We start from the raw sequence: 18,979 nt of genomic DNA, 5'->3' as shown, positions 1-18,979 counted from the left end.
TGGGCAGTCTGATTTATTTATGAATAGAAGCATGGAGGAATAGAGCAAACAGACACTTGGTGCATCTACCCACATGCTTTACTGCAGAGTAGATTAATTAGCTCTGCAGTAAAGCATCACAGTCTACACATGCACAGTCTACACAGTATTAGGACACAGTCTACACAGTCTGTACAATATTAGGGTGCAGTAAACTAACTCTGCCATAAGATAGTACTGTCAGGGACAGTGCTATTTTATGGTGGTGTCATTGAGTGCTGTCAAACACATGTGTAGATAGTGACTGTCAGGTGCAAATTGTACCCGGCCAGCCAGGGGCCAGACCCCGGGCTCCTCCCAGGCCCTCTGCTGCCTGGTGCTGCCACCTAGAGCCTGGGGCTGATCCTCAATGCCCCCTGCCAACCTGTGGTGTCTCCAGTTAAATTGCTGCTGTTCTTGGCACATGTGTAGACACTGCATCTGGGAGCAGTGTACTCCAGCTCAGATGGCTCCAGAGTTTATTGTGTCACATTAATTGCATTAGATGCACCCCCTATGACTCATGGGCACCAAGATAGCTGCCGCTTCTTTCCTGGGGGTGCAAACAGTAAGAGTAGAGTTCAGTGTTAACCCTTTCACAGCCGCTGGAGAGACGGTAGCTTTTGGATGAAGAGCCACAGAGCTGGTTGAGGGTAAGTGAGATGCTGCATAGAATCTGTAATATCTTAATGAGGCTTGTGGTGTGGAAACAATACTTTATTATTTATAGGAACTTATATAAGGAACTATTTACTGTAAATAAGTAATTGCCCTTTCAAGGATCTGGGTCTAGCCTTTCTGTTCTTTCATACCAGGAAGTTCCTGCTGTCTTACCCAGACTGTCCCCTGGGATGCCACATTTCTTGAACACCCTTTGCTTTCAGGAAGACTTTGTGACAGAGTTGGCCATGAATCTGGATCTGAATAGATCCTTTTTTTTTCTGCATTCTGTCTTCTAAAAACAAGGCACTTTTATTTGGGAGCATCTGGTATGCAAGAAAAATACAATAGTTATTAGATAATATCACAGTATTTCTTTGAGATTTTAAAGTGTTATGCTCACATCATTGAACATAATGTTTAAATGTTGATGCATTCTACTAGAAGAACCTACATGCACATGTAGGAATCTTTCTTTAGTTGTGCACACACTTCTCTGGGAAGACTTCAATCAGGTGTTTTGTTTGCAGTATTCTTCAGGTACAAGTGTTAGCCTCAGGAATCAGGAATTAAGTGGTTCAGTGGAATGATTTGGCTTTTCTGCTTTTTCTCATTTTCTTCAAATAGTCAAGAGATTCAATCTGGCATGGCTTATTAGATAGAGACTTCAACTAGCCCCTCTGGTTTGAGGCTCTAATACTTCTTTAAACACTTGGAGTAGGTGTGTGTTTTTGTTCTGTGTATCTTCCCATACTTATTACATATGGAGAGTTAGAATGTTCATGACTTTGAGCCTACAATTTTTCTGCAATAAAATGTTGATTACAGTAACATCAACATTTATGCCAAATATATATTTTAAACCTTATACTGTCTTTCATCACAAGGAAATGTTACTCCATTGATAAGCATAAGACTCAACAAAATCTTAATTACCTGGGGCCACTATTATCTGAAAATAGAATGGTTTGTTTGTAGTTTAAACATTACAACAATGTGCCAAACAACATTTGTTCCCTAAGGACGTGATTCTTGAAGCACAAAGAAAGTCCATTCCCATGCGGAAAAAAGGTAACAGAAGGGCTGGGAAGCCCTCTTGGCTAAGCAGGGAAATCACGGTCCTCTTAAGAAAGAATAAAGAGGCTTATAAACAATGGGAGCTTGGGTTAGGCCCCAAGGAGGACTATTCCACAATGGCCCACATTTGCAGGTAATAGATAAGATAGACTAAAGTAGCAACCAACTTAAGTTAGCAATGGGAATCAAGGACAAGAAGAAGTCCTTCTTTAGGTACATAGGGAACAGGAGGAAAACAAATGGGCCATTGCTCAACAACTCAGGAGAAATGGTTGCCAGAACCCAGGAGAAAGCTGAACTCCTGAGTGACTACTTTGCCTTGGTCTTTCACCAGACCAAGGGGAAGACCATGCCAGATAGAGTAGAGGATGAGCACGGTAGGAATAATCGCCTTCCTACTATTGCCATAGAATTGGTGTATGACCATTAAAAAAAATTAGACGTATACAGGTCAGCAGGACTGGACAATCATCATCCAAGAGTGCTGAAGGAGCTGGCCGAAGTCATTGCGGAATCCCTGGCTAAAGTCTTCTACAACTCGTGGCACTCTGGAGAAGTCCCTGAGGACTGGACGAGTGCCAATGTTGTGCCCATCCACAAGAAGGGCAGGAGGGAGGACCCAGGTAAATATAGGCCAATCAGCCTAACTTCCATCCTAGGGAAAATCCTAGAAAAGTTCATTAAGGAATCTATCTGCGATAAGCTTGCAGAAGATAAGATTCTGAATGACAGCCAGCCTGGCTTCATCGCAGGCAGGTCTTGCCTTACCAACTTCATCTCCTGTGACCAGGCAACTTGCCACCTGGACTCAAGAGAGCAAGTTGACATTGTATACCTTGACTTCCAAAAGGCGTTTGATCTAGTATCCCACAATATCCTTGCAAGAAAATTGGAGGATTGTGGGCTTAACTCCAAGACAGTCAGGTAGGTGAGAAACTGGCTGCAGAGAGTCGTAGTGAATGGATCTGTATCATTCTGGTGAGAAGTGGGCAGCGATATCCCGCAGGGGTCAGTGCTCAGTCCAGTACTTTTCAACATCTTTAACTGTTTGGATGTGGGATGAAGAGCTCACTGGCCAAGTATGCAGATGACACCAAGTTATGGGGAAGTGTGGTCACACTTGAAGATAGGCTGCAATTACAGGTGGACCTAGACAGGCTAGCAAGTTGGGAGGATTGGAATCTGTTGAAGTTCAGCATCAAGAAATGTAAAGTGTTCCACCTCAGGATGAGCAACCCCCAACACACCTCCAGGCTTGGCGGCACCAAACTGACTAGCACCACAAATGAAAGGGACCTGGGGGTAATAATAGACCACAGTATGAATATGAACCAGAAGTGCAATTCTGTAGGCAGTAGAGAAAATAATACTCTGGCATGCATCAATTGATGCATCTTCAGCAAAACCAAGGAGGTGATTCTTCCACTCTACTCACAGCACTGGTGAGACCGCAGCTGGACTGCTGCATCCAGTTCTGGGTACCACACTTTAACAAGGATGTGGACAAACTTGAGAAAGTCCAAAGAAGAGCCACACGTATGATCAGTGTCTTAAAAGGCAAGCCATTAGGGCTGTGCAAAATTTCACCGGGTGTTTCATTTCAAAGCTGTTTTGAGCTTGAAACAGCAAAATAAAAACAAAACAAAACATTTTAAAACAAAACAAGGGCACTTGAAACATTTCAAAAGTTTTGAAGCTGGGCTTGCTTGCAGTTAAACAAACTAAGCAGAGAGAGGGGGAAGAGGTGGGAAGGACTGCTGTGATATTGACATCTAGCTCTCTGATCATTTCCCCAGCTCTTCCTGGGGGGTGCGGGCCCCCCGATCTGCTGAGTGCTGGGAAGACTGGTGCTGGCCCCAGCCGGCGATGGCAGCTTGCTGTCATCCTGTGTGCAGATCTGGGGACCTGTACCCCCCGGGAGGGCTGAGGGGCTCTGCTGGCTCCCTCCCAGGAGGTGTGGGCCCCCCGGATCTGTGTGCAGGATGACAGCAGGCTGCCATAGCCGGCTGGGGCCAGTACCATCGTTGTGTTCTTCCCGGTGCAGCCTGTGCCAAACACTGGGAAGAACCCAGTGCATGCACTGGCCCCAGCTGGCAACAGCAGCCTGCTGCCATTCTATGTGGAGATCCAGGGGCCTGTGTCCCCTGGGAAGAGTCCGGCACAGCCCCACTGCCCTCCCGGGGGGAACGAGCCCCCAGATCTGTGTGCAGAATGACAGCAGGCTGCTGCTGCTGGCAAGTGATAAGAGTTTTGTTTTGAACAGTTTGAGGTGCAGTTTCACAGAAACCCCTGCACCTATCTCCTTGATAGATTTCATGCCCTAAGAAGGGGCTGCCATCCCTGCAATGTCATTCAAATCAGGCAAGAAATTACAACATTCTAGGCATTTTCATGATTCCCGATTATAGCCTATGGATGAAATGTCGAAACACATTGAAACAGAGAAACAGTTTCAACAAAACATTACAGAACAGTGCTTCAAAACAGCAAAATGAAACACTGTCCCTTTGAAATGGTGCAACGGAAGGTGAAATGAAGCAGTGCTGCTTCACAGAGCCCTACAAGCCATACAAGGAAAGGCTGAAGGATCTGGGACTCTTCAGCCTGAAGAAAAGAAGGGTGAGAGGGGACCTGGTAGCAGCTTACCACTACACTAAGAGAGTACATCAAGGGCTCGATGAGCAAGTGTTCACCAGGGCATCCAAAGAGGAAAACCAGGAGTAATGGCCACAAACTCCAGGAAGATTGATTCGGGCTCAACATTAGGAAAAACTTCTTCATGGTCAGGGTGTCCAGACTCTGGAATAAGCTCTCTCCAGAGTTGGTGCAATCATCTACCCTGGAAATCTTCAAGAAGAGACTGGATATTCATCTTGCTGGGGTCACTTGACCCCCAGTTATCTTTCCTGCTTGGTGCAGAGGTCAGGACTTGATCTTCTGAGGTCACTTCTGGCCTTACAATCTATGAACATCAGTGGAGTTATGCCGGGGATTAATTTTTTCAAAGGTGTCCAAAATGATAATTTTCATTGGGGTTAAAAAGAAAATTAAAGAACCTTCTTTCAGCTTTTAATAAGAATCTGTAGTAGCCTTATTGGTGAGGATAACAAATATTTTTAGGAACAGTTCCGCAAGGCTTCTACAGGTAAACATTTGTTATTTTGTTTTCTCTGGGGTGTTTTTTTGGAGTACGATATAGTGTGACTTGTCGTAACTTCTTCAGTTATCTATTAGCGTGGACATTGTCTATACATCTTTAAAGCAGCCCCTCACCATCCAGTTACCTTACAAGGTTTCCATGGACTTTGTTTTACTGCCTCTTCTCTGTTATTCTTTGTTCATATTTCCTGTCTTGCCATCTTCTCCTTGTTATACCCCAGTGATATATGGAAAAATATTAATCAGAAATTAGGCAGTTTTTGAATTACTTAAAAATTTGTCTTTTACTATAGTCCCCATCCTCCCACCTCTGTAACCCTTTCCCTGCTTTTATAAGTCTAGCATTTATAAATCATCCTGGGTTTGCTGATGTAGAGATCTTTCTTTGTAAAACTAAGCGTATGTTCCAAAATATACTTGTATAAAGTTGTCTCTTAGTTTTTAAGTAGCACAAACTTCCTTTTAGTAGGTGCACATTGATGGATATACACTATTTAAAAGCAATATAAACTTGTCTTATTTGAATGTATTCTATGTGGACTGTGTATATATTATATAATATATATACACCTTTTGATTTGAGACAGCTAAACATTTTTATCTGTAGATTCAAGTTCAAGATGTTAATTCTGACCTTAATATCCTTCCTGTATCCACAGGAGTAGTACACTACTCTTGACCATCAAGGTGCATATTTTCATATATCGATCCATCCATGCTTTCCATGGAATACATGTAAAGATTTCAAGTCAGGAGTTCTTGTTCCCAGTATATGGTACTGTTTTCCAGTCAGTTATTGGCATAGAGGTTGTTCACCAAAATCTGATGATTGTAGGATTCATCCTGAGAAAGCAAGTGCAAGAATAGGCTTATCTGAGGGAAATCTCCTCAAAAGCTGGTCAGCTCAGTACAGCAGACTCTCCATTTCTAAGACTCTGGGTCAATGTATACTGTAGATTCTTGTCTCTCCTCAAAAATTGCTCAAAGGAGCAGCATTAAATGAAACATCAGAAAGGTCCATCTGCCCCAGCTGGGGTTCAGCAATAACATGAGTCTGATCAGTCAACTTCAGGCATATTCAAATATCAATTAGAACTAAGATAATCCTCCTACCACAGTATCCAGATAGGACCAAAGAAGATAGTAAGCCAGCAATTTTGATTTTTGAACCTGACAAACCTTCCAAACTCCTGTGAGCTGATCTGCTATCTCAGAAGGAAGGCTAAATAAGACTTTCTTGCACCTTACTGCAACGTTACTAAATGGTTGTATGCACTAAAAGTTAAAAATAGCCTAATTAATGTCTGAGAGGACCAGAGCTACATATTCTGCTAATGAAGAAGGTTTGATATCAAGGCCAAATAAAAGTAGTTGCATCTTTCATGGGGTCAATCCACTTAACAACCACTTCTGCTAAGAACTCTTAAATTCAGGGACACTGATATCTTTTCTCATCCCTTGGCAGATTGGTTCTTGAAGGGGCTTATCCCCAAGTCAGATCACCTGTGTCCTCTTGGGATATGATTTCTGTTCTGATGGGCTTGATGCACCTGGCTTAGTGCTGCTTTTCTCCTGTGTCCACTAAAACACAAGTTTTGGTAGCAAAAATATCTTCAGGAAAGGTAGGTGAGATTCAGGCCTTCATGGCTGGTTGCCTTATACCAGATTCTATAAAGACATGGTAATTTTGAGACCTCATACCAAATCTCTACCCAAAATATATATTTTTTTAAAATCTGGATGTGGTGATTTATCTCTTTGTTTTCTTCCCTAAGCTACTGAACTTTAATAAAGGTGGAACAAAGCTACATACTTTAAATTTGCAAATGGCACTGTCATACCTCTACAAAGCCAGACAGTTTAGGGTGCCTCCTAGGTTATTTGCATTTCATGCAGAAAAGTTGAAAGGTCAACACATTTCAACTCGAGAGGCTTTTGAATTGGACTACTATATTCATTACACTATACTACAAATCTGGTAGTGTAGACCCTTTAGAAAGTGTCATAGCTTACTCCATCTAGCTCAAGCAGCTTTGATAACTTCTTTGAGAAGCAGAGCATTCAGTATACATTCTTACACAGTATTACTGCACTGTGAAGCATTTAGGTCTGGGCTCATTTTGGTTTAGATGTCTTTCATTTGTTCATTTATTTATTTAGTAACCCACCTTTCTATCAAATTTTGTCACTTCTTTTCAGTCAAGCTTAACGGGATATAAATGCAGGAGAAGAATAAACAGTTATTTGCCATATAGTAACTGTGGTTGTTTAAGATGTGTTGCTGCTGTATATTCCATTGCTTCCTTTTCTATGGAATCACTTGGATACTGCATTGATGGAAGAACTGAAGAAATGGTTAGCTTTGCCTGCACTTGAAGAGAGATAAGAAGATGTTCAGATTGATATAGCTGCATCCCCTACTGGACGTTGTCCTTCAGAAATTTGAACTCGAGTGCACAGGTTGCGTGCGTGTCATGGACAGTGTATCTAAAAGAACCACAGCTACTGTGGTTAGTAATAGTTTAATCTGTGCACTAGCAAATTTAAAGTTTTTTTTGTAACAAAATTATCACAGGATAGAATTGCTTTCTGTTCATATAAACTAGTATATATGTAGATATTTAATTCCTTATTTGGCATCTTAAATATCACCTGTAATATTGAAAGGCAAGTGGCAGGTGGCTGTTTTATGCTGTGAAAGCCCATGAGGATCATCTGGAAAAAAAATTGAATAGTTAAGTTCTGAGTCTTGTCTGACAAAATATTTTGTTAACAAAATACGTAACTTGCCTGTGTTAAATTGCCAGCCAAAGATTATAACTGGCTTGAAGGATGGTATTGTCTATTGATGCAGAGGATACAGCTCAGGTCTAATAGTATTCTGGGCACGAAAACTTCTAGAAAAAACAGGGAGTCTTGCTAGAGTAAGTAGGCATTTATTTTCAGTGCAGTTCTTGTTCTGTTTTTATTTCTAAATAATTTCTGAAATTCTATATAATGTTTTTGAATGTTGAGTTAATCAATGTTTATTTCGTTTTCTTATAAGTGGCTCTTTCTACATTAACAATTTTTTCTCCTGTAAAATATAGTATATTTCTTTTTGTTCAATATGTAATGTATATTTTGTAAATCCCATTTTAAGAATACATGTGCTGAAGCAAATTCCTTCATTTTTGTGATAAAAAGGCCACGATTTGGGGTTATTTAATGTTTTACTATATTTTTATAGTTTGAAATTTGATCAAAATGGAATCAGGGGTTTAGGTTGTAGCCGTGTTGGTCTAAGGACAGAGGCAGACAAGGTTCCTTGGGTGAATTTTGACTTAGGGTTTTTGAACCCGAAAGCTTGCTTAATAACTATTCTCCAACTATTTGGGTTGCTCTAATAAAAGATGTCAAATTCACCCAAGGAACCTTGTCTATCAAAATGGAATCACACTTTTAAAATGTTCTTTTTGTTAAAATTTTCTTTTGTATAGACAATGCCTACTCTAATGGATATAACACAATAGAAAACAGAGCAGTTCAAATTGGGCCCTAATCTCACAGTAGAGAGGGACTGAGCCAGAATCCTAAAACATTAGGGAGGTCTGGAAAAGAAACACTAGATCTTCGGTTGCTGAAGTTAGGACCTCAATTTAACCGTTACATCTTGGGCTCTCCTGACTAAAAACCAAAACCTAATATCTGTACCTAAATATAGCACCTTTAAACGCTGGAGCTTTTGGATGTGGCTTTAAACTTTATAGTTTGGGCACATGCAGGTAGGGCATAAACAGTGGCTTTCATGAATTTCCATTCCTTTTTTGCCTCCTTTGATGAAAATCCCCTCAAGTGAGTCAGTTGGTAATGTTTTGTGTAGGGGTGATACCTGTTCTACGCCTAAGGCGTATCAAAAGCCAAATTCCGTTTGATAAAAGATGCTGTTGAAATGCAAATAATTCTTTAGGATATTTTATAATTATACTGGATACAGCATTAAACTTTATTTAGCTATAGATAGGCTAATAAATATGTTTGCTGGAAGAGCAGCACCATTAGCAAGGAAGGCATAAGGTAGGCTTTACTTCAGAGAAGAAAACAAAACAAAAATCCCTCAGCACTTTCTTTTACCATTTGATCTTCCCCCTGTCAGATACAGGATGATTAAAGTATTTTATTTTTAATGATGCAACTTGGGAAGTATATTTAACACTCAGCGGGTGCATCTACACATGATATTAATGCAACACAATAAACTCTAACAGTTTGCACCAGAGTTTATTTCTCCCAGGCGCAGTGTTTACTCCGGCCTAATAAGGGTGCACATGTAGATGGTGATTCTTTACTGCAGAGCTAATTAGTCAACTCAGACATAAAGCATTTCATGTAGATGTACTAAGTGGGAACCCAGGTCTGATCCTCCAAGCCTCCGGGCAGCCCAGGGCTCCCCCGTCCTGGCTTAGACTGCTATGGTCCTGAGCACACGTGCAGATGCTGTACCTGGGAGCAGCTGACTTCCAGTCACTATGCCAGAGTTTATTTCCACATGTTAATTGCACATGTAGGTACACCCTGTAAGTAGTATTTTTCATGCCTTGTGCTAGTATGTAGTTTTTATACTCTGGAGACTAATGGTTTGCCATTGTATAAATATACAATGTAGCAGGTATGCTGTTATCAAATTTCATTGTGAACAGTCTTTCTAAACTGTTGTTTTTCCCTCTTCTTAGTTCAAAATTTTGCCTTATTTTATTCCAGCACTCTAGGGACCTAGCTTATATAAGTAATGTTATAACAGTCTTTGTATTGCTATTTATTCAAAACATATCAAAAGTTACACGCATCATAACCTGGTTAAACAATACTGTATAGCAACAAAAACATTCATAGAGATATTTAATATTGAACAATTTGAATCCCTTTAAATGCAAGTGTTCCTAAAAGGTTTTTGTATTATACATGCAGGAATTATTGAATTGTTGTGCTTGCTTTCCTCCTCAGACCTGAAGAAGAATGCTTTCTGTTCAAAAGTTCATTTAATTTTATCCCAACTATACCGTTGGTCCAATAGAAGATAACATCTCAAAAATCCTCGCCTCTGAATATGTAGGGGTCACTATTTACTCAATATTAAAATGTAGGTATTGCTGCAATGGGTTTCAGGAAACATTTAACAATGCACATTGCTACAAGAAAAATCTACCTTTATGTAGGTGTTAAATAGCTGTTAATAGATAAGTAGATGGCACTCAAGAAATATGTATCAGAGTTTCTGGATTCTGCAGCACTAACAAAACGTTACTGTTAGGCACTGGAGCTGTCTTTCTCTGTGTATGTTTCTACATCAACAGCTAGCACACACAAAGAAAACACAACAGTGGTGCTCAGCCTCCTGGCCTTGAGTGCCAGATAACATGTAGGGCCAGTTCATGGGTGGGTGGGGTTAGTCTGTGGACTGCATCCAGCAGGAGGTTAGCATATCATCTGTCTGTGGGTGTGACCCAGTGCTTTGGCCCTACCCTACATGCCAGATCCTGTCTAGAAACAATGGCAATTAATGTTGTCACAAATCCCCAACCACCAAATTTTCAGACCCTTGGGAAGTCCCATGGACCAGATGACAGGGTCTTGGTGACTGGATTTGGCTTGCAAGCTGGAGGTTGAATGCCACTGCTTTAGAACGCTGCTAAATATAGTATAGAAATGCCAAAACTAGCAGTAGATGAGGAGCCAGGGTAATTAGTCCGAGCTATCTGTTAAATTTTTAGTTTTTTACAATGAGTTTGGTTATTTACACCATACTGGAAGGTAGAGATGCCCTGCCAAGAGATGTTCAAAAGAATGAGGAGAGAGGTGACTAGGTCACATTGATTTGCAATGAATCTTTGGTGCCTAAATGCCCTTAAGGCTAGTTCCTGTAAGCTTATAATTACTGTCATGATTACTGAAACACCTGGTAGTGCTACAGAAATAAAGCACTATGGGCATGTACACACATGCACAGCCCTCTGGTTGGAGTGCTACAAATTTTCCTCAAAGGTGAGGTCTTCCATCACTGGTGATCAAGGGCATGTCCTGTGTGCCCTTCCCTGCCCCCAGGGGAGCTTGTCCCTGAGCCAGATAACTGACATCCTGCCATCTCCACTCCTGGGAAAAGGGGACAGGCTGCTCACCTAGCAGCTACCATTGGGAGTAGCAGCTGTCAAAGGCAGTCTTCCACCTCCTACAACCTCCTGGAGTGACAAGGGGGAAAATAAGAAGAACTACTCTCTTCATTCCCTCTTCCCCATCCCTGCTTCCTACTGAGGTGGCAGGTGGTGAGAACAGGAGCTGTAGCCAGGGTGGCAGGAACACCAGCTCTTATTCGGGCTCTTGGGGTGTTGGTGGCTGAAGCGACTGCCTCAGCTGCAGCCAGCATAGTGGGAACATCAGAAAGAGCACTGATGGTTACAGAGCTGCTGTGCTGAACAGGGTCTCAGAGGCGTACCTTTGGAAGAGCACAAATGGAGTATCATGCAGGATGCCCACCTAACTATAACACTGCATAGCAAATCTTATCCTCCAATGAAAATATTCTGAACATTAGAGCACTTTCTACTCTTGCAGATATTCATGATGTAGGCAGTCAAGACGCACATGTTTGTTGAAGGCAGGCGTCCCAGTTGGGCACATTCAAATGGTTATTTGTACTGAGATTACATGCCTGTGGTTCAGGGGACATGCCATCACTAATCCTGCTCTTGGATGGATTACCTTTGAAAAATAAAGTACCGCTTCCTCAGCCATATGTGGAGAGTTTTTGGCCCTCTCTAACCAGTTCAGTGTTACACCTAGGTTGGGGAGAAAGTCTAATGAAGCTACTGTATCTTGACTAACTTTCTGCTGAATTGATCAGTGTAGGGAGAAAACATTCCCAGAAGTCTGTTACACTATAGAGACCTGAGATACTGGAATTAATTCCTAATATTGTGCCCAGACACACTGGGGTATATTTCCAGGGCTGTGTGGATTTTGCCCAAGATCTTGTCCCACTAATCCCAATGGGAATTGAAGACCACTTTGAAAGTGTACCCACTTTTCTCATTCATTGAAGTCAACTTTGAGGCAAATTCTGTCTTCCCTTTTACAGCTGAAGCCAGTAAAATTATAATGATGTAAATGAGTGCATCTACATGTGCAAATTCCTGTGCAGTCTCTGCTGGAGTTTATTGCTCCTGGGCTTAGCCTTTCACGTGCACCTAGGACCACAGCACGTTGAACCGGGGTGGAGCAGCTCTGATTGGCAGGGACCCAGGGCGTTAGCCTGCAAGCCTGGAGCTACTCTGCCCTGGCTAAATGTGCTGCAGAGGGGATGGCTGGGGCACAAGGGTGCTATAACGTGGGACTAAGCAGCAAGCAACCCCCACACTACAGTACCCTCATGCCCCAGCCAGCCCCGGTCACCATCTACGTGTGCATTTAGACGCACTAAATAACTGCTATAGGACAGTACTTGTCTCAGACAGCACTGTCCTACAGTGGAGTTAATTTACTATGTCCTTTATGGGCACATGTGTAGACGGTGGTGCTTTACTGTAGAGCTAATTAGTTAACTTCAGTAAAGCATACATGTAGATGCACCCAATGAGATCAAGATTTGTCTTGTAAGCTATGAATCAAGACACCTTGTTGTTTAATTTTACACCAGGAAACAGTCCAGGTTTATGTTATGTTTGGTTTGGTCTGCTACTTTATAGCCATGAATGGATTCTTCTTATTGAAGAATGCTGAGCTGTGGGTTTTGTTTGATGGTGTCTGTCCCCTAAAAATGAGTGTACATAGCTAACCAGCATATATAAGAAATTGTTTTTTATTTTCATTCTCATTGACCTATGGAATTTTTCTGTTATTGTAGATGTGTGCTGAACTGTGAATAAAATATTGTAGAAAGATAAGAACAATTTCCCGTCCCTAATTTTCAGTTGCTCTGTTTTATATCAGTATTTTAAATTCAGCTGTCTCCTCCCTAAGCCACTCAATTGTACACATATGCAATTAATATTTTTCTGTGCAACTTAGAAATAAATTTCCCAGTATAAGGAAAAATATATTCTAAAGTACAGAAAAACTGATTTATATTAACTCTATAAACTGGAAACCATCCTTTATCCAATTTTTTCATTTGTTCCTTGGCAGACATCTTGAATTCCATAATCCCTTGAGTTTTGAAACCCTCATTCTGTCAAATGTGTTTGATTTTTCTCTAAAAATTCTGAAATAAGTGGGATACTATACATGTTTCACTCCTTGAAGGTGCATAGGGCCAGGTTTCAAATTGTGTCTAGTTTCTTGTGCCCAAAAATAAGAGGAATCTTCAGGAGAGGCAGCTGCTATTCCCTGTGTCAATGTTGGTTCTAGTCCAGCCATGTCAGAGATAAGAAAAGCCTGTTGGGATTTTGTAGTCAATACTGGCTAGCTTTAATCCCTCATATGTCTCTCCCTAGTATGCTTTGATTATACTTCCTCCATTCTAATGCTGGCAGAAGTGGTGCTGATGACCTACCTATTGAAGCTTAATTCATTATAATTGGTGTTTGTAAACACCTGTGAAATCCTTTGTAAAAATGTTTTATTGGAGCCACAGTTCAAGTGTTTGTACTTTCAAGATTTTTCCTTTTATTTTTTTTTTAATTAGTACATTTTGAAGAAAGAGAGAGAGAGAGAAACAATTTTTAATTGCAAAATTGGAAGGCTTCATTTTGGAAATGCAAAAATGAAATACATTTTTCAGAATTTTCTATTTGTATAAACAAAAAATGGCAAAAACAGTATGAATCTATGCTTTTTAGCTAAAGAGTTTTCAACCAGAATTTTTTTGTCCAGCTTTAGTCCTGTCATAAAAGGCACAACAGGTCTTTCCAATGTAATAATAGCAGTTTTGTAATGCCTGGTGTTCAAATATCATGAGTCAACTCCCAAAGTCACAGACCTATCTTAAAAATCATGAGATTTTAAAAAATAATAAATGTATTTGGTCCTTCTTATTTTCCTGGCTGATTTTTTTAATACATATGGTTCATACTTTTAGGCTTTTCACTGTAGCTCCAAAGGTTATAAGCTTATTTTAAAAATGAAATTCATAGTTCTTGCCTATTCATATGAGTCTAGGAGCTGGCAATGTAAGAACAACACCAAATAGCATGAAACTTCCAAGAAAATCATGAGATTTGGAAACATTTTTATTGCACTACACTATATATACTATTTTTCAATAATAATTGTTGTATGTAGTTGTTTATTTTATCCATGTTCCGTGGATCCTAGGAATATAATTATTTTTATTAATTTGTTGTCCTACTTCCTGCAAGTACTAGTCATGAACCAAGAGTCTACATTAAAAGTACTAATACACAGAGGACCAAAAGGCATCTTATTCTTTTCTGTTTCTGTCTGATCTAATGCTCCATGTTTACCTGTCCAAGGTATCTAACCTCCCTGTAAGTCCAATGGTTTACCAGTAGAGCCAAGCAAATAATTAGGATAAAATATGTTTTTATTTTAGCCTTGTAGGCCATTAGTATTTTTCCCTAGTGTTTCTTGAATGTACTTGTGTGATTGTGTGTAAATGCATTTGACATTAGTTAGAGCAGTTTGATTTGGGGATTTGATTCTCAAAATTTGAGTTTAGAATGCAGCCTCCTACCATGCATTCTATAAGTGTATCCAAGTTCTTTTGCCTGTTTATTCATCATGTAGATAGTTACATACTCCTAGTCAAACCCCAGGAAGACTTCTGGAACACATAAATGGGCTCCTAATCCCTAGTATACTGCACTTGGTTTTTGGGGCCTGTTGCTTTCTTCATTGATGGAACCACACAGTACATGACAGCTTGAGCCACTGTTTCATGAGCCATTGAATACTTGTGGAAGGAAGATTCGTTTTCTCTCACACATGGTAGCCTTGAGGAAAATGAGGAGGCTCTGCCCCTTTGTTTCTCAGGGTATGGACATATTTCTGCTTGTAGCAGCTTTGAAAGGGGAAAGGGAGTTGCTGTCTTAGAGCTCACAGCAGCTGTTCAGAGATAGCTGTTACATTTGCATGAGTGATACAAGTGAGCTAAATTGCCCTATCATTCAAGATCTTCAACAAGGTTAAAGTTGGATCAGTTTTCCTGCACTTGTATGACTACAGGCTCATGCAGAAATAACCATTATGTACTCCTGAGCAACAACTACTACTCCACTTAATGAAACCACTACAAAGGTATTTTTCCACACCCCATTCTCAGTCAACTATTTTAGTTCTTCTAGGAACGTGGGACTAGAAGGGGCCTCTTGGGCTGTTTCATTCAGTTCCTGTATTTGCAGATAATCATTAACTGAAGAAATCCCCAAAATTGTGACTTCATACGCTTGTCCACAACTACAAGGAATGATATCCAAAACGCCAAGACCGCCCTATAAAATGCTATGGGTCAATGCAGGGGAAATGAGGACATTTTTGTTTTTTAACGTATTAAAATGTGGAAAAGTAATGCGTACTCATGGATCTGAGCATTAATCTTTTAAATTTTTGCTGGAAGCTACTATAGAAATGCAACTTGTTTATTGTAAGTTAGACATGGAATATGTTTTATATTTTAAAAGGAAAGTTGTTTTTCAAAGAAGGATTACAAAATTTACATCTTTCTTTTGACTTTTCCTATTGATGGAAAAAAGCAAGAATTTGGTATGGAGACATAAGGACAGTTTCAAAACCTCTTCCAAACATTTTTTTATTTGTTTTCTGCTTTGGCTTTGGGCATGCTAAAAGGGAGGAATAGGCTGCAATTGGCCCTAGACAGGTTACAGGGGTGGGCAGATGAGAAAAGGATGGGTTTCAACACTGACAAGTGCAAGGTGCTGCACCTGGGGAGGAAGAACTAGCAGCATACTTACAGGCTGGGGAACTCCCTTCTTGTCAGTGCAGAGGCAGAAAAGGATCTTGGAATCATTATTGATGCCAAAATGAACATGTGAGGACGCGGTCAGGAAGGCCGACAATATGGGGACGCGGTCAGGAAGGCCAACCGCAGCTTGACATGCATCCACAGATGCATCTCAAGCAGGTCCAAGGAGGTGTTCCTCCCACTCTATGCAGCACTGGTCAGGCCACAGTTGGAGTACTGCGTCCAGTTCTGGGCACCGCACTTCAGGAGGGACGTGGACAACATGGAGAGGGTCCAGAGGAGGGTCACTCGCATGATCAGGGGGCAGCAGGGCAGGCCCTATGAGGAGAGGCTAAGGGACATGAACCTGTTCAGCTTCCACAAGAGAAGGCTATGGGGGGATCTAGTGGCCGTTTACAAACTAGTCAGAGGGGATCAGCAGGTATTGGGGGAGTCCCTGTTCCCCCGAGCACTACCAGGAGTGACTAGAAATAACAGTCACAAGCTGGCAAAGGGTAGATTTAGACTAGATATCACGAGGTGCTACTTCTCTGTCAGGGCAGCTAGGATCTGGAACCAACTTTCAAGAAAATTGGTGCTGGCTCCTACCCTGGGGGTCTTTAAGAGGAGGCTAGATGAACACCTTGCTGGGGTCAAACCCTTGCTTCTTTCCTGCCATGGCAGGGGGGCAGACTTGATCTTTCAAGGTCCCTTCTGACCCTACAAACTATGAAACTATGAAACTTTTTAGTAAGTCATGTAGAATCAAAAGCTAAGTGAATATGACATTGTCTTCTGTCTTTAGAGTATGTACAAAATTTTTCCCAAAAGGCTACCAAGCAAAAGGATAGGGAGCAGATTGTCTGTCAAATTTGCCTTGTACAAAGGAAAACATATATTTAAAAATTTATGTTTACTTCCTCTGAGCAGTTTAGCAGTTTCAGTTTACTGTCCTTTTAACCCAGGTTATTTGTAATGAAAGAAGTAATAAAATATTTCATTGTTTGTACTGAAAGATTGATTCCCACTTCTTTAACCTCTCCATCTCTGGAAGTGTTGACTATCTCTAGTCTTTGTCAGATGACTGAGGCAGCTGATAGATATTCATTTAGAAATGTGATAGGTTCTGATCCCCAACCCCAAAAGCTGGGCCTTCTACTATGCCACATGTGCATGGCAGGATGCATGATTTTGGAATTGGATCAGATCCCAATCACACGCTACTTGCTAGGAGTATGTAATCATGATTTGCTGCTCTCCCTGGCAAGTTGAAAGCGGGGTACTTGACAAATAGTTATCATTGACAGGTGGGGACCATACCAGTGCTAGCTGAAGCCCTGGTGTGGTTTTGGAGCTATCTGACAGTTAGCTCATTGTTGGCTGGTGGGATCCACACCAAGGCTGGTTCCAGGTTTGGTGTGGTCCTAATCCTTGCCACCTGTTCAATTTAAGATGTAATGGAAACCAGCCACGAAAGTGTTACATTTTTTGTATAATATTTTTGTGGCTAGTTTCCCTTTTTGTAGCACTGTTAATTCCCTAAACATGTTGCACCATTACTATTGAAGTTGCATTTAATAGTCTTAAGTGTAACATTTGCCAGGGACTATAGTGATAGAAATACTGTAAAGTTTCTTGACATTTAAAACTGATATTTGTACATTTTGAAAAAATTAAGAAAATATTAAAAAGGGAAAGCTTATATGATTAATACAAGTCAGTGGGATTTCATAATTGAACTGCTAGATTTTAAAACTTATACAATTGTGCTGTACATATGCAAGTGAGTGCTAATCCCCAAGGTGGATTCCATAAATAGTGTAAAGCTGGTTGGATGTAAAAGCCTTTTTTCTGTTTACCAGACTTTTACAAATGTCTACACTTGGATGATTGGAAACGTTGCTTCAGCTCTTTGTCACTTTCCTCACCTGTACACATTGTAATGTTTTTGTCTTCTAGGACATACAGGACGGTTATTAAAATCCCTATGCTTCACCAGTCTGTCATTCCTGCTGCTGCACATAATCTTCCAGATCACAATAAACAGTCTTGAAGCTGGAAAAAAAATTGACCCCAATTTTAACTGTGAGTACCCTTTCTCTGTTTGTTCGAGCAACTTGTCAAATGTTGGAATTACTGGTTAAAATGGGAGGGGCCTGAGGGCTGGACTTTTACCATTACCATCGTATTTGTTTGGAATTCCCTTCCTCCTTCCTCAGAAAAAATCTGTTTTTCTCCTTAAAATGAGAAAATCTGGATTTTATTGCATTTTTCCATGGTGAATGAAAAACCCGGATTCCTAGTGATGACTTTAATCAACTGGACTTCAACCTAGCCACCGTTACTCATTTTTTACATGTGTCATGGTAGAAGTGAGGCTTGAGGTAGAATTTATTAGGTGGAGCATAGGGTATTGCCTTATTCGACTAGTCCCCGAAAGATATTTCATAGAATCAGAAAAGTAGGGCTGGAAGGGACCTCCAGAGGTCATCCAGTCCAATCCCCTTTATGAGGCAGGATCATCTCTATCTAAGCCATCCTATACAAATCTGTTGCCTAATCTAGCAAAACTACACAATCAACCCTGACACAACCACAAGACACAGCGCTCTAACCAGCTGCAGGTAAAGCAGGGGGACCATGGCAGCCAAAGTTCTGTTATGGCAAAGGTTGTTCCATTGGAAAGAGATGTAGAAAACATGTGTAAAGATAATTGTAGAAGGAATGGACAAACAAGATAGCAAAGCTGATGATGTAGAGCAGATGAGTCTATACAAATAAAGTACATATTATTTAATGGCACTATAAATATGCATTGCACATAACAGGTAGATACAGTTCCTGCCCCAGACAGTTATTCTGGGTCCCCATCTTGAGTCCTTACTCTTATTAATGAGATAGAATACAGTATTAGAGGTGCACCAATACATCGGTCCAATATCGGATCAGTACCAATATGAAGAAAATTGTCTAAATTGGATATCAGCCCTATGGGGCTGATAATTGGCCAATAAATGCTCCTGCTGCACACAGCCACAGTGCAGCATGGGGCAGAGCCGGCACCTTGGAGAGCTGCCTCCATCTGGTAAGTCGGAAGGGGAGGGAAAGGGCATGGGGGGTGCAAATCAATGCACCCACAGTGAGGAAGGGAGCAGGGACAGGCACTGCCCAGCT

At 40.9% G+C, this 18,979-nt stretch overlaps 1 protein-coding gene across 1 annotated transcript in view; it reads left to right on the top strand.

Annotated features, from left to right (window-relative positions):
• The window catches only part of LOC102376224 (piezo-type mechanosensitive ion channel component 2-like), a 518,739-nt gene that overhangs the window by 175,802 nt on the left and 323,958 nt on the right, over positions 1-18,979 (top strand). Inside the window, 1 exon segment of the mRNA XM_025212438.1 lies at positions 17,765-17,890. Within this exon segment, the coding sequence (XP_025068223.1) occupies positions 17,765-17,890 (126 nt within the window).

The sequence above is a fragment of the Alligator sinensis genome, unplaced genomic scaffold (assembly GCF_000455745.1).
Source record: "Alligator sinensis unplaced genomic scaffold, ASM45574v1 scaffold480_1, whole genome shotgun sequence".
NCBI lineage: Eukaryota > Metazoa > Chordata > Crocodylia > Alligatoridae > Alligator > Alligator sinensis.
The sequence above is the reverse complement of the archived record's forward strand: the minus strand, read 5'-3'. Positions and strand labels throughout refer to the sequence as shown.